This window comes from Salmo trutta, chromosome 1 (assembly GCF_901001165.1).
Source record: "Salmo trutta chromosome 1, fSalTru1.1, whole genome shotgun sequence".
NCBI classification, from domain to species: domain Eukaryota; kingdom Metazoa; phylum Chordata; class Actinopteri; order Salmoniformes; family Salmonidae; genus Salmo; species Salmo trutta.
In genome coordinates this window covers 67,606,313-67,623,204 of record NC_042957.1, presented here as the reverse complement: position 1 = coordinate 67,623,204, position 16,892 = coordinate 67,606,313, and the positions used below count along the sequence as shown (strand labels likewise).

Below are 16,892 nucleotides of genomic sequence, written 5' to 3'. Positions count from 1 at the left end.
GTGTGTGCTTGTGTGTAAGAGTCTGTTAATGAGTCTGTGTAAGGGTCTGTGTATGAGTCTGTGTATGGGGTCTGTGTATGAGTCTGTGTATGGGGTCTGTTTATGAGTCTGTGTAAGAGTCTGTGTATGGGGTCTGTGTATGAGTCTGTGTATGGGGTCTGTTTATGAGTCTGTGTAAGAGTCTGTGTATGGGGTCTGTTTATGAGTCTGTGTAAGAGTCTGTGTAAGAGTCTGTGTATGGGGTCTGTGTATCCGGTCTGTGTATGGGGTCTATGTATAAGGTCTGTGTATGAGGTCTGTGTATGGGGTCTGTGTATGAGTCTGTGTAAGAGTCTGTGTATGGGGTCTGTGTAAGGGTCTGTGTATGGGGTCTGTGTAAGAGTCTGTGTAAGAGTCTGTGTAAGAGTCTGTGTAAGAGTCTGTGTATGGGGTCTGTGTAAGAGTCTGTGTAAGAGTCTGTGTATGGGGTCTGTGTAAGAGTCTGTGTAAGAGTCTGTGTATGGGGTCTGTGTAAGAGTCTGTGTAAGAGTCTGTGTATGGGGTCTGTGTAAGAGTCTGTATGGGGTCTGTGTAAGAGTCTGTGTATGGGGTCTGTGTAAGAGTCTGTGTATGAGTCTGGGTGCATGTGTAAGAAACTGAATTATCTATATTAGATTCTTCCACCTACAAAAGTCTGTCACAAACCTGAAGCAACAATTTCCATTCTAGTCTTTTAAAGCCCAGACTCTGTTGGTGGTTTCGTAGTGTAAGCTGTGTAAAGTGCCTGGGGCCACCAACGGCTAAGCAGCCAGAGAGTAGACCGACAGAATACAGGCATACAGGGATTGAGTACTGAGGGTGACCCAGTGGCTATGGAGATTAATACATCACTAACTAGACCTGTCCTGCTCTGCTCACAGACTGTCTGTGAGGGTACATCCTCTCTGTTAGAGGGGAGTGTGTTAGTGTGTGTGAGGGTACATCCTCTCTGTTAGAGGGGAGTGTGTTAGTGTGTGTGAGGGTACATCCTCTCTGTTAGAGGGGAGTGTGTTAGTGTGTGTGAGGGTACATCCTCTCTGTTAGAGGGGAGTGTGTTAGTGTGTGTGAGGGTACATCCTCTCTGTTAGAGGGGAGTGTGTTAGTGTGTGTGAGGGTACATCCTCTCTGTCAGAGCGGGAGTGTGTTAGTGTGTGTGTGTTGCTTGTGGCAAAGAGTCAAAGAAAGAATGATCAATTACTATAGATGTTATAAGATAGGAAGATAGAAGGTACCGCTAAAACTTTAGTCAGGCTATTTTTTTTTTTTTTTTACATTTCAATAAACCTAATTATAATATAATACATACTGCAAAAATGTACCTTAGTACGCTAATGACAGAATGTGCAATATGCATTATGTATGTGGCTATATGAGAAGTGTACAATGTTTATGACAGGGGTGCAATGTACATATTATGTTGGGTATGTCATGACCAGTGTCTATTTTCTATACAGCAGTACCGTGTGTCTGAGACAATTTCCCCCTCGGGACATTAAAGTTCATCCTATCCTAATGAATATGTCAGTTACTTCCTGTTGCATGCATTGTTCTGGATTAGTAACATCCTGAGTGAGTACGAGAGATGAAGTTGAATTTAACAAGGACAATCTTGTCCAGCAGTGAGACTAAGCTGTATTTCAGAATAGGAGTATAGCTGATCATCTCTGAGTGTGTTGTGTTCTCAGTGGAAACCTATCAACACCAATAAACACTGTAGTTAATGGCTCAAACTGGCTCAAAGTTACAACAGCAGCATTCCTCCTGCAGAGATACACATACACACACACACACACACACACACACACACACACACACACACACACACACACACACACACACACACACACACACACACACACACACACACACACACACACACACACACAGAGAGCTCTATCAGTAATGAGACACTTTATCCACCAGATGGCAGTGTTGTAGCTATAAAACAAGGGCTGTTGCACCAACGGTGACAGAAGTTGTGGCCCAATAGTGAGATGTGTAACTAGATAGCCATGGAGACATGTGGAGAATCCCTCTGCAGACCTTCTGGCTGTGACACACCCTCCTCCACACCTACTCTTCTGCCACATGTCTCACATTCCCTGGCACACACACACACACACACACACACATACACACACCACAACTCCTAACACATGCTCCAAGCCCACCATGGGGCTGGAACAAACTCACTGTCCCCATCCCCTGCAGGCAGCAGCTGACAGAGAGGGCTGTCTTTACTAACAGGATGATATGGATCACATACAGTGGGGCAAAAAAGTATTTAGTCAGCCACCAATTGTGCAAGTTCTCCCACTTAAAAAGATGAGAGAGGCCTGTAATTTTCATCATAGGTACACGTCAACTATGACAGACAAAATTAGAAAAAAATCCAGAAAATCACATTGTAGGATTTTTTATGAATTTATTTGCAAATTATGGTGGAAAATAAGTAACCTGTAACTTCTTCTTTAAGAGGCTCCTCTGTCCTCCACTCGTTACCTGTATTAATGGCACCTGTTTGAAGTTGTTATCAGTATAAAAGACACCTGTCCACAACCTCAAACAGTCACACTCCAAACTCCACTATGGCCAAGACCAAAGAGCTGTCAAAGGACACCAGAAACAAAATTGTAGACCTGCACCAGGCTGGGAAGACTGAATCTGCAATAGGTAAGCAGCTTGGTTTGAAGAAATCAACTGTGGGAGCAATTATTAGGAAATGGAAGACATACAAGACCACTGATAATCTCCCTCAATCTGGGGCTCCACGCAAGATCTCACCCCGTGGGGTCAAAATGATCACAAGAACGGCGAGCAAAAATCCCAGAACCACACAGGGGGACCTAGTGAATGACCTGCAGAGAGCTGGGACCAAAGTAACAAAGCCTACCATCAGTAACACACTACGCCCACAGGGACTCAAATCCTGCAGTGCCAGACGTGTCGCCCTGCTTAAGCCAGTACATGTCCAGGCCCGTCTGAAGTTTGCTAGAGAGCATTTGGATGATCCAGAAGAGGATTGGGAGAATGTCATATGGTCAGATGAAACCAAAATAGAACTTTTTGGTAAAAACTCAACTCGTCGTGTTTGGAGGACAAAGAATGCTGAGTTGCATCCAAAGAACACCATACCTACTGTGAAGCATGGGGGTGGAAACATCATGCTTTGGGGCTGTTTTTCTGCAAAGGGACCAGGACGACTGATCCGTGTAAAGGAAAGAATGAATGGGGCCATGTATCGTGAGATTTTGAGTGAAAACCTCCTTCCATCAGCAAGGGCATTGAAGATGAAATGTGGCTGGGTCTTTCAGCATGACAATGATCCCAAACACACCGCCCGGGCAACGAAGGAGTGGCTTCGTAAGAAGCATTTCAAGGTCCTGGAGTGGCCTAGCCAGTCTCCAGATCTCAACCCCATAGAAAATCTTTGGAGGGAGTTGAAAGTCCGTGTTGCCCAGCGACAGCCCCAAAACATCACTGCTCTAGAGGAGATCTGCATGGAGGAATGGGCCAAAATACCAGCAACAGTGTGTGAAAACCTTGTGAAGACTTACAGAAAACGTTTGACCTGTGTCATTGCCAACAAAGGGTATTTAACAAAGTATTGAGAAACTTTTGTTATTGACCAAATACTTATCTTCCACCATAATTTGCAAATAAATTCATAAGAAATCCTACAATGTGATTTTCTGGATTTTTCTTTCTAATTTTGTCTGTCATAGTTGAAGTGTACATATGATGAAAATTACAGGCCTCTATCATCTTTTTAAGTGGGAGAATTTGCAGAATTGGTGGCTGACTAAATACTTTTTTGCCCCACTGTGTCTATCATGGTTGTTGTGCTGCCAAACATAACCACACACATACAATCCCATATGGGATTTAAAGGAGAAATTATTTGGTGTGGTTATGTGTCCTGTACAGGTCATGACAGTACCATATACCATTTAGCAGACACTTTTATCCTCTTACAGTCATGCATACATTTTGCATATGGGTGGTCCCCCACAGGAATCAAACCCACAACCCTTGGCCTTGCAAGCACCACACACTACCAACTATGTCACACAGGACTGCAACAGAAAACTCTGTAAAGTCTGGCGCTGGTCCCTCGGGTCATTAAGGGTCAGCACAGACACAGCTGAGGCCCTGGGTTACATTACCCTCTCAGGTGGCTCTCTGCACCAGTGGGTACTGACCATGACCTTACCACCGCAACCCTCCCTCTAACCTACTGACCTGACCACCGCAACCCTTCCTCTAACCACTGACCTGACCATCCCAACCCTCCCTCTAACCCACTGACCTGACCACCCCAACCCTCCCTCTAACCTACTGACCTGACCACCGCAACCCTCCCTCTAACCCACTGACCTGACCACCGCAACCCTCCCTCTAACCCACTGACCTGACCACCCCAACCCTCCCTCTAACCTACTGACCTGACCACCCCAACCCTCCCTCTAACCTACTGACCTGACCACCGCAACCCTCCCTCTAACCTACTGACCTGACCACCCCAACCCTCCCTCTAACCCACTGACCTGACCACCCCAACCCTCCCTCTAACCCACTGACCTGACCTGACCACCCCAACCCTCCCTCTAACCCACTGACCTGACCATCCCAACCCTCCCTCTAACCCACTGACCTGACCACCCCAACCCTCCCTCTAACCCACTGACCTGACAATCCCAACCCTCCCTCTAACCCACTGACCTGACCACCCCAACCCTCCCTCTAACCCACTGACCTGACCATCCCAACCCTCCCTCTAACCCACTGACCTGACCACCCCAACCCTCCCTCTAACCCACTGACCTGACCACCCCAACCCTCCCTCTAATCTACTGACCTGACCACCCCAACCCTCCCTCTATCCCACTGACCTGACCACCCCAACCCTCCCTCTAACCCACTGACCTGACCATCCCAACCCTCCCTCTAACCCACTGACCTGACCATCCCAACCCTCCCTCTAACCTACTGACCTGACCATCCCAACCCTCCCTCTAACCTACTGACCTGACCATCCCAACCCTCCCTCTAACCCACTGACCTGACCACCCCAACCCTCCCTCTAACCACTGACCTGACCATCCCAACCCTCCCTCTAACCCACTGACCTGACCATCCCAACCCTCCCTCTAACCCACTGACCTGACCATCCCAACCCTCCCTCTAATCCACTGACCTGACCACCCCAACCCTCCCTCTAACCCACTGACCTGACCATCCCAACCCTCCCTCTAACCCACTGACCTGACCATCCCAACCCAAGTTGGTGTTAATGTTATAGACAGTCAGTTGGTGTTAATGTTATAGACAGGCAGTTGGTGTTAATGTTATAATGTTATAGACAGCCAATTGGTGTTAATGTTATCATGTTATAGACAGTCAGTTGGTGTTAATGTTATAATGTTATAGACAGTCAGTTGGTGTTAATGTTATAGACAGTCAGTTGGTGTTATTGTTATAGACAGTCAGTTGGTGTTAATGTTATAATGTTATAGACAGTCAGTTGGTGTTAATGTTATAGACAGTCAGTTGGTGTTAATGTTATAATGTTATAGACAGCCAGTTGGTGTTAATGTTATAGACAGTCAGTTGGTGTTAATGTTATAATGTTATAGACAGTCAGTTGGTGTTATTGTTATAGACAGTCAGTTGGTGTTAATGTTATAATGTTATAGACAGTCAGTTGGTGTTAATGTTATAGACAGCCAGTTGGTGTTAATGTTATAATGTTATAGACAGTCAGTTGGTGTTAATGTTATAGACAGTCAGTTGGTGTTAATGTTATAATGTTATAGACAGCCAGTTGGTGTTAATGTTATAATGTTATAGACAGTCAGTTGGTGTTATTGTTATAGACAGTCAGTTGGTGTTAATGTTATAGACACACAGTCGGTGTTAATGTTATAATGTTATAGACAGTCAGTTGGTGTTAATGTTATTGTCACGATTGTCGTAAGGAGTGGACCAAAACGCAGCAGGAAAATGTATAGTCATCTTTTTTTTTTAAGAAGAAGGAAAAACAAAAATAAACACGTATTACAAAACAAACGACTCCAAACAGTCCCGTCAGGTGCAAACACTAAACCAGGAAATAACTACCCACAAACCCACATAGAACAAACACCCCTATAAATAGGACCTTCAATCAGAGGCAACGAGAAGCAGCTGCCTCCAATTGAAGGTCAACCCAATAAACACCACATAGAAATAGACCAACTAGAAATAACATAGAAATACACTAACATAGAACATAACCCAAACAACCCCGAAACACCCTAAACAAACACCCCCTGCCATTCCCTGACCAAACTACAATAACAAACAGCCCCTTTACTGGTCAGGACGTGACAGTACCCCCCCCCCCCCAAAGGTGCAGACCCCGGATGCACCTTAAACAACAACAAAAAAAATACAAAAAATAAACCCCAACACAAAAATAATCCCCTAACTAAAGGGAGGGAAGGGAGGGTGGCCACCGTCACCGACGGTTCTTGTGCTACACCCCCCCCCCCAACCTCCTACTGCGGAGGTGGCTCAGGCTCCGGCCTTACTCCCCAACCTAACCTGTCCACCCCTGCTAACTGCTTATTATTATTTACCCCTCCCGAAGTCTCTGGACTAAGGCGCATCGCTGAAGACCTCGGGCTGAGGCGCGTCGCTGGAGACCTCGGGCTGAGGCGCGTCGCTGGAGACCTCGGGCTGAGGCGCGTCGCTGGAGACCTCGGGCTGAGGCGCGTCGCTGGAGACCTCGGGCTGAGGCGCGTCGCTGGGAGCTCCGGACTGGAGGGCGACTCTGGGAGCTCCGGACTGGAGGGCGACTCTGGGAGCTCCGGACTGGAGGGCGACTCTGGGAGCTCCGGACTGGAGGGCGACTCTGGGAGCTCCGGACTGGAGGGCGACTCTGGGAGCTCCGGACTGGAGGGCGACTCTGGGAGCTCCGGACTGGAGGGCCATCTCTAGACGGGGCACTGTCGCCGGAAGCTCTGGACGGGGCACTGTCGCCGGAAGCTCTGGACGGGGAACTGTCGCCGGAAGCTCTGGACGGGGAACTGTCGCCGGAAGCTCTGGACGGGGAACTGTCGCCGGAAGCTCTGGACGGGGAACTGTCGTCGGAAGCTCTGGACGGGGAACTGTCGCCGGAAGCTCTGGACGGGGAACTGTCGTCGGAAGCTCTGGACGGGGACTGCGCACTGAAGGCCTGATGCGTGGGGCTGGCTTTGGAGGCGCCAGACTAGGGATACGCACCACAGCGCTAGTGCGAGGAGCAGGACGAACTGGACTGGGCTGACACACTGGAGGCCTGGTGCGTGGGACTGGTACTGGAGGTACCAGACTGGAGACACGCACCCCAAAGCTTGTGCGAGGAGCGGGAACAGGATACACTGGGTCATGAGTAGGCAGCGGCGGTCTGGAGTGCATCGCCTGCACAACCCGTCCTGGCTGGATGGGAACGGTAGCCCTGCACGAGCGGAGTGCTGGCACAGGGCGAACTGGGTTGTGCAGAGGCTGATGGCTGCCGTGCGTAGAGCAGGTGTAGGGTAGCCTGGGCCTAGGAGGCGCACTGGTGGCCAGATGTGCTGTGCAGGCATACTCCTACCCGACTGGATGCCCACTCTAGCACGGCACTTGCGAGGGTCTGGGATCGCTCGCACCGGACTGTGCGTGCGCATGGGCGAGATCGTGCGCACTTCCACATACACCGGTGCTCTCATGATCTGTTGCTCCCCATAATAAGCACGGGGAGATGGCTTAGGTCTATTACCTGACCTAGCCACTCTCCCCGTGTGCCCCCCCCAAAAAAATTATTGGGGCCGCCTCTCGCACTTGACAATCGGCGCGTATAACGCCTCAATGGCGCCTTTCCGCCTTGGCTGCCTCCAGCTCCTCCTTAGGGCGCTGGTACTCCCCAGCCTGGTGCCATGGTCCTGCCCCATCCAGGATCTCCTCCCATGTCCATGAATCCTTATATTCCTCCTGCTGCTCCTTCCTCCGCTGTTTGGTCCGTTTGTGGTGGGTAGTTCTGTCACGATTGTCGTAAGGAGTGGACCAAAACGAAGCGGGAAAATGTATACTCATCTTTTTTGAAGAAGAAGAAGAAGAAGAAGAAAGAAAAACAAAAATAAACACGTATACAAAACAAACGACTCCAAACAGTCCCATCAGGTGCAACAAACACTAAACCAGGAAATAACTACCCACAAACCCCCATAGAACAAACACCCCTATAAATAGGACCTTCAATCAGAGGCAACGAGAAGCAGCTGCCTCCAATTGAAGGTCAACCCAATAAACACCACATAGAAATAGACCAACTAGAAATAACATAGAAATACACTAACATAGAACATAACCCAAACAACCCCGAAACACCCTAAACAAACACCCCCTGCCACACCCTGACCAAACTACAATAACAAATAACCCCTTTACTGGTCATGACGTGACAGTTATAGACAGTCAGTTGGTGTTAATGTTATAGACAGCCAGTTGGTATTAATGTTATCATGTTATAGACAGACAGTTGGTGTTAATGTTATAGACAGACAGTTGGTGTTAATGTTATAATGTTATAGACAGACAGTTGGTATTAATGTTATCATGTTATAGACAGACAGTTGGTGTTAATGTTATAATGTTATAGACAGCCAGTTGGTGTTAATGTTATAGACAGTCAGTTGGTGTTAATGTTATAATGTTATAGACAGTCAGTTGGTGTTAATGTTATAATGTTATAGACAGTCAGTTGGTGTTAATGTTATAATGTTATAGACAGCCAGTTGGTGTTAATGTTATAGACAGTCAGTTGGTGTGAATGTTATAATGTTATAGACAGTCAGTTGGTGTTAATGTTATAATGTTATAGACAGACAGTTGGTGTTGATGTTATAATGTTATAGACAGTCAGTTGGTGTTAATATTATAGACAGTCAGTTGGTATTAATGTTATAGACAGTCAGTTGGTGTTAATGTTATAATGTTATAGACAGTCAGTTGGTGTTAATGTTTTAATGTTATAGACAGTTGGCTGCTGCCGAGAAGAGCCAGACCCGTAGGCACTGGGGTCCTGCCCTGTGATGGCATGAGGAGGAAAAGAAGTGGAGAAGGAGAGGAGGAGAAGGAAGAGGAGGAGGGAGTGAGGAGGAGGAAGAAAAGGAGGAGGAAGAGAGGAGGAGAGGGGAGGAAGATGGAAGGAAAAAGAGCACTTCTATAAACAGATTCCACACTGGCATGGCTGTTGCTAGGGCCTTGAGACTGGCTTGACAGGTTGATGACAGACTCTCCCTCACCCCTCTTTCCCCCTCGGAACCCTGGTGGCGCCGGTCTAACCCCTCTCCTGAGGTCCTGTCCCATTCCAGATGACAATATTCCTGGCCATTTCTAGGAAACCATCAAGAATCTGGGACACGTATCTGTCTATAGGAAATGTTTAGAACTCTCTCTCTCTCTCTCTCTCTCTCTCTCTCTCTCTCTCTCTCTCTCTCTCTCTCTCTCTCTCTCTCTCTCTCTCTCTCTCTCTCTCTCTCTCTCTCTCTCTCTCTCTCTCTCTCTCTCTCTCTCTCTCTCTCTCTCTCTCTCTCTCTCTCTCTCTCTCTCTCTCTCTCTCTCTCTCTCTCTCTCTCTCTCTCTCTCTCTCTCTCTCTCTCTCTCTCTCTGCATGGGAAACGTATGTTGCCAAAGCAAGTGAAATAGATAATAAACAAAAGTGAAATAAACAATAAAAAATGTACAGCAAACATTACACTTACAAAAGAATAAAGACATTTCAAATGTCATATTATGTATATATACAGTGTTGTAATGATGTGCAAATAGTTAAAGTACGAAAGGGAAAATAAATAAACAAACAAATATTTTTATCTCTCTGTCTCTCTCTCAGTCTCTCTTTCTCTCTCTCTCTCCGTCTCTCTCTCTTTCTGATCACACCTCACACACAACGCTGTGTATGTACTCTGGACTCCACTCGTTGGTTACTGTGGTGCTACAGCGCTGTGTTTACATGGCAACCCATATTAATCAGGTCTACAGTACCTGTCTGAGGCTGCTGCTGCAGAGAGGGGGAGGGATAATGGGGGGGGGGGAAGAGGAAGACATAGGTGTGCCAGGTCTCTACCACAATGTAAACACATGGTTCCCATGCCAATAAAGCCATTTGAATTGAATTGAAAAATAGAGAGAGAGCAAGATATAAATACATAAAAGATAGAGAGAGGAAATCCAAAACATGGTTTTGATAGGAAAAGAATAGGGGTGAGAGTTCCTCCGGTAGTGAGCTTGTGAGTCGTAGCCCAGCATTACTATGACTAATGGCATCAGCAGCTTTTAGAAACAGAACCAGACCAGTCTACTCCCTACAGTACAGAATAGAACCAGACCAGTCTACTCCCTACAGTACAGAATAGAACCAGACCAGTCTACTCCCTACAGTACAGAATAGAGCCAGACCAGTCTACTCCCTACAGTACAGAATAGAACCAGACCAGTCTACTCCCTACAGTACAGAATAGAACCAGACCAGTCTACTCCCTACAGTACAGAATAGAGCCAGACCAGTCTACTCCCTACAGTACAGAATAGAACCAGACCAGTCTACTCCCTACAGTACAGAATAGAACCAGACCAGTCTACTCCCTGCAGTACAGAATAGAGCCAGACCAGTCTACTCCCTACAGTACAGAATAGAACCAGACCAGTCTACTCCCTACAGTACAGAATAGAACCAGACCAGTCTACTCCCTGCAGTACAGAATAGAACCAGACCAGTCTACCCCCTACAGTACAGAATAGAGCCAGACCAGTCTACTCCCTACAGTACAGAATAGAGCCAGACCAGTCTACTCCCTACAGTACAGAATAGAACCAGACCAGTCTACTCCCTACAGTACAGAATAGAACCAGACCAGTCTACTCCCTGCAGTACAGAATAGAACCAGACCAGTCTACTCCCTACAGTACAGAATAGAACCAGACCAGTCTACTCCCTGCAGTACAGAATAGAACCAGACCAGTCTACTCCCTACAGTACAGAATAGAACCAGACCAGTCTACTCCCTACAGTACATAATAGAACCAGACCAGTCTACTCCCTACAGTACAGAATAGAACCAGACCAGTCTACTCCCTGCAGTACAGAATAGAACCAGACCAGTCTACTCCCTACAGTACAGAATAGAACCAGACCAGTCTATTCCCTACAGTACATAATAGAACCAGACCAGTCTACTCCCTACAGTACAGAATAGGAACTTTCATTATTGAGCTTATATGTGTGAGTGTGTGGAATACAGAGTAAAATAGGCCAATTGGGCACAATAGAATGTCAAGACCTGACTCAGTCAGCCACACCCTGTGGGTTTAACATGGCACATTCACTCACACACACAGGCACGCAAGCACACACACACGCACACATACACATACATACATACAAGCAGCTGTGGTCACAGCTGTCCTTAAGCAAATGCATAGCAAGAGGTTAGGGCTTTACAAAGGAAACTTTAATCACAAACACCTGTTTGAAAGAGGTGCCCTCATACAGTGTACAGTCACACAAAGCCTTGGTAGTGGGTACTGGGTCCATGGTATTATGGTGTGTGGACATGAGTGTGTGTGTGTGTGTGTGTGCAACGTGTGTGCGATTGCATGTGTGTGTGTGTGTGTGCAACGTGTGTGCGATTGCGTGTGTGTGTGTGTGTGTGTGTGTGTGTGTGTGTGTGTGTGTGTGTGTGTGTGTGTGTGTGTGTGTGTGTCTGTCTAGGCAGCCCCCTCACACATGGGGATGGAATGACTCAGTAAATAGACAGAGCAGCTGTCCTCCATCAGGAATAGATCTTTCTTTCTTTCTGTATCTCCTCCTTTCGTCGTCCTCCATCTCTCTTCAATAATACTATCTTTATCATGTTAACATGTTAGCATTATAATCACAAACCCCAATCAGTTTCACAGCAGCGACACAGCCATGTCTCCATGGTAACCCAGGCAAAACACCAGGCACAAAGTACAAGGAAGTATCTCTGACCAGTTTCATCCAATAACACGAGCCGAAATCTGCCTAGGCAGAGATACTGTAGAATAGACAGATACTCAGCTACAGACCAGTGTGTCAGTCTGTCCCCTTTAAAAACACCAGAGACCCCAGAGTTGCACCAACTACTGCTCTGAGCTTCTCTTGTTACACACAATCCATCATCATTGAAAGAAATGGGCAAAAGCCAGTGTAATGGAAAAACAGTTTTACCACAGTTCCTCCACAGAGGAGAGTGCCTGAAACTCAACACCGCCACCTTGTGGTGATAAGCAATACTGCACTGGAAAACATCCACTTTTGGATACCATCCAGTCCAACCCAAACAGCATTAACTATATATTTAAGCAGCAAACTAAAGAGCAAAATATCTCTAACATATTCCAAGAAGTTATGCACTGTAACAACAGAGTTCTCTATGGATACTGTAGTAAGATGATATAGTAGCCTGTTTCTCTCTATTGAGAGGGAAGCGACTGGTGAGAGGTTAAGGGAGAGCTTTTTTAATAACATTTTTTTACATATTTTTATTTATTTAACTAGGCAAGTCAGTTAAGAACAAATTCTCATTTACAATGACAGCCAAGGAATAGTGTGTTAACTGCCTTCTTCAGGGGAAGAACAACCTTTACCTTGTCACCTTGGGAATTTGATCTAGAAACCTTTCGGTTACTGGCCCAACACTCTAACCACTAGGCTACCTGCCACCCCAAGGTTAAGGGATGGCTGGGAGCTATTCACTAGAAGTTAGGGGATGGCTGGAGGCTGTTCATTAGAGGTTAGGGGATGGCTGGAGGCTGTTCATTAGAGGTTAGGGGATGGCTGGAGGCTGTTCACTAGAGGTTAGGGGATGGCTGGGAGCTATTCACTAGAGGTTAGGGGATGGCTGGAGTCTGTTCACTAGAAGTTAGGGGATGGCTGGAGGCTGTTCATTAGAAGTTAGGGGATGGCTGGAGGCTGTTCATTAGAGGTTAGGGGGTGGCTGGAGGCTGTTCACTAGAGGTTAGGGGATGGCTGGAGGCTGTTCACTAGAGGTTAGGGGATGGCTGGGAGCTATTCACTAGAGGTTAGGGGATGGCTGGAGGCTGTTCATTAGAGGTTAAGGGATGGCTGGGAGCTATTCACTAGAGGTTAGGGGATGGCTGGAGGCTGTTCATTAGAGGTTAGGGGATGGCTGGAGGCTGTTCATTAGAGGTTAGGGGATGGCTGGAGGCTGTTCATTAGAGGTTAGGGGATGGCTGGAGGCTGTTCATTAGAGGTTAGGGGATGGCTGGAGGCTGTTCATCAGAAGTTAGGGGATGGCTGGAGGATGTTCATTAGAGGTTAGGAAATGGCTGGAGGCTGTTCATTAGAGGTTGGGGGATGGCTGGAGGCTGTTCAGTAGAGGTTAGGGGCTGGCTGGAGGCTGTTCAGTAGAGGTTAGGGGATGGCTGGAGGCTGTTCATTAGAGGTTAGGGGCTGGCTGGAGGCTATTCAGTAGAGGTTAGGGGATGGCTGGAGGCTGTTCATTAGAGGTTAGGGGATGGCTGGAGGCTGTTCATTAGAGGTTAGGGGATGGCTGGAGGCTGTTCAGTAGAGGTTAAGGGATGGCTGGAGGCTGTTCATTAGAGGTTAAGGGATGGCTGGAGGCTGTTCATTAGAGGTTAGGGGATGGCTGGAGGCTGTTCAGTAGAGGTTCAGGGATGGCTGGAGGCTGTTCATCAGAGGTTAGGGGATGGCTGGAGGCTGTTCATTAGAAGTTAGGGGATGGCTGGAGGCTGTTCATTAGAGATTAAGGGATGGCTGGAGGCTATTCATTAGAGGTTAGGGGATGGCTGGAGGCTGTTCAGTAGAGGTTCAGGGATGGCTGGAGGCTGTTCATCAGAGGTTAGGGGATGGCTGGAGGCTGTTCATTAGAGGTTAGGGGATGGCTGGAGGCTGTTCAGTAGAGGTTAGGGGATGGCTGGAGGATGTTCAGTAGAGGATAGGGGATGGCTGGAGGCTGTTCAGTATGTTAGTCGTGTGTCTTAGAAAGGTCTCAGTTAGGTCACTGTGTGAGTGTCACAGTTATTAACTGTTCGTCAGCTGTTATCATCATGCTGAATACAGCATCTGCTGAATATGTCCCTCTATAGTGACAGTTATCAGCTGTTATCATCATGCTGAATACAGCATCTGCTGTATATGTCCCTCTATAGTGACAGTTATCAGCTGTTATCATCATGCTGAATACAGCATCTGCTGTATATGTCCCTCTATAGTGACAGTTATCAGCTGTTTAAGACTAAGTATTTGTTTTTCTCCTAGAAAAATTACAAATCACTCCTTCAAACAAAGGAAGCAAACTTTAAAGTGTGTCATATTCCACTGTATTCAAGTACATTTACACAGTGGTTTGATAAGACACTATCATTCAGCATAGTATACAGTCGTTTGAGATTGAAGGTGCATGGCTGTGATCCCTGATGTGTGCGGTCAAAACACAGTGTGACCAGTCAGTGGAGGGTCAGATAGCATACACTGTGGTGCCAGTACACACTTGTGGATGTAATCGTGTACACATACACATGATCACACGCACACATGCGCATATACACACACACACATGCATGAACACACACACAAGCACACACACTCCTGCAGAAGCCATTACAGCTCCCTGAAGGAAGCACCTGGAAACGGGGGCTTCGTTGGTGATCTCACCCTGGTCCAGGCTTCATCCCAAATGGCACCGTATTCCCTATATAGTGCACTACTTTTGACCAGGGCCCATAGGGCACTATATAGGGAATAGGGTGCCATTTGGGACGCTACCCTAGACTTTAAACAGTAGGTGCTACAGGACAAGGAAGGGCACTTGTGTTGTCTGCCCTACAGTTACAGCCATTCTCTGTTTTCCACTCCAGCATTTAGAGTTTTTACAATACTCCACAAACACTCATAAAAGCACCATTAAGGGACTGACGGTGTTTCTCCACGGATGATTTTAACATACACGTACACACACATCCACATACATGCATTCACAGACAAACTGAAGCCTAATGCGTTCTCTATGGACACCGATGACAGATGCACTTTATGAGGAAAATCACATCAACTTCAGGAATCAGAACAATTTGGAAAAAGTGAGAATAGTGTGGAAAAACCGTCCCCCTGCCAATAGAGAGTATCTCTACCCACACTGACGGTCGCTCGCCACCGGAGCCACGGGGACAAAAGTAGTACTGTTCAAACATCACTTTTCCTGTTTTCACACCGCAGACGAACATGAGAGGAGGACAACGGACCTACAGATGGAAATTAGCTTCAAAGCAAGCTTTAACACATTTACATTGATGTGAACACTGAAATGTTGATTCGTGTGCACTGTCCCTGTCAAGCTAATTGAATGAACCAATAGATAACTGAGTAAGTAAGTCACCCAGAGAAAGAGAAAGAATCAAGGAGCCGTACAGCACTGTCCCACTGTCCTGGCTGTCACCCAGATTAGATGACTCTGTGCCGGTCAGTCTCACACATGAAATCCTAGCTACTGTAACTCATCGACCAGACAGCCAGAGAGAGAGAGAGAGAGAGAGACAAGAGACAGACAGACACATGGCAAAGGACAAGTCCTAAAACCCTCTACGCTGTATCTGCAAACTGCAGCTTAGCTAAAGCCTTAAAACCAGAAAATACAGAGAGGAAAATACCCAAACTCTGGGTGTTTCAATAGATAGTTCGCTGAAGAGCTGAAAAGTACTATTCCCCTATGATGAGTGTCCAGTTTGGCTGAGTTCCTGTGTCTTACCTGAGAATTTGTCCCCCTCCATATCCAGATCACTCCCTCCACAGCCTCATGAAGTGTCTGCTTTTTTCCTCTCTCCTTCTGGACTTCCCCTTTCTCTCTCCCCCCTTGCTAGCTAGCTAGCTCGCTCGCGCCCTCTCTTCCTCTCTTTTCCTCTCCCTCAGTCTTTCCCTCCCTCCCTCCCTCCCTCCCTCCCTCCCTCCCTCCCTCCCTCCCTCCCCTGCTTGTCTGTCTTTCCCTCTCTCTCTCTTTCTCTTCCTCTCTCTTTCTCTCCGTCTCTTTCTCTCCCTCTCTCTCCCTCCCTCTCCCTCCCTCCCTCTCTCTCTCCCTCTCCCTCTCTCTTTCTCTCCGTCTCTTTCTCTCCGTTTCTCTCTCTTTCTCTCTCTCTCTCTCTCTCTCTCTCTCTCTCTCTCTCCACTGTTAGATTTTTCAGTCTGTTCTGCTAATGAATGTGTCCAGAATTACGGCATGCCCATGTGCTGATCATATGGAGCTCTTGTTATTCTTTCTCTTCATTCCCACCCTCCATTCCCCCTCTTCTTCTCTCTCCCCCACTCTCTCTCTCTCTCTCTATCTCTCTCTCACTCTATTTCTCTGTTTCTTTCTTTCCTTCTTTCTCTGCCTTGCCATAAGACTGTAGCAGCATTGTATCTTGGAAGCAGAAACCCTGAAGGACCATGTGATGTGAGCTCCTTAGAGTTAGCCTAAATAACCCTCTCCTCTCCATGGCTCCAATAACCCACTGTCTGTTAGACCCGTCTGTACAGCAACAGAGACCATAGAGTCTTGGCATGTCTATCTATGCAGAGATAGGATTTGGGTTTTATAAACTGGGTGGTTCGAGCCCTGAATGCTTATTGGCTGACAGCCGTGGTATATTAGACCGTATACCACGGGTATGACAAAACATTTATTTTTACTGCTCTAATTAAGTTGGTAACCAGTTTATGATAGCAATAAGGCACCTCAGGGGTTTGTGGTATATGGCCAATATACCACGGCTAAGGGTTGTATCCAGGCACTCCGCGTTGCGTCGTGATTAAGAGCAGCTCTTAGCCGTGG

The 16,892-nt window shown here is 47.1% G+C and overlaps 1 protein-coding gene across 3 annotated transcripts in view; it reads right to left on the bottom strand.

Annotated features, from left to right (window-relative positions):
* Positions 1 to 16,892, bottom strand: part of LOC115205984 (septin-9) — a 134,015-nt gene that overhangs the window by 80,460 nt on the left and 36,663 nt on the right. The window contains exon 1 of one of the 3 annotated variants that reach the window (XM_029772490.1): positions 15,834 to 15,909. The exons of the other annotated variants lie outside the window; for them this stretch is intronic. Coding sequence (XP_029628350.1) covers positions 15,834 to 15,855 — 22 coding nt within the window. The 5' untranslated portion in view covers positions 15,856 to 15,909. Of the gene's footprint in view, positions 1 to 15,833; positions 15,910 to 16,892 lie in introns of those variants that run through there. 3 annotated transcript variants of the gene reach the window in all.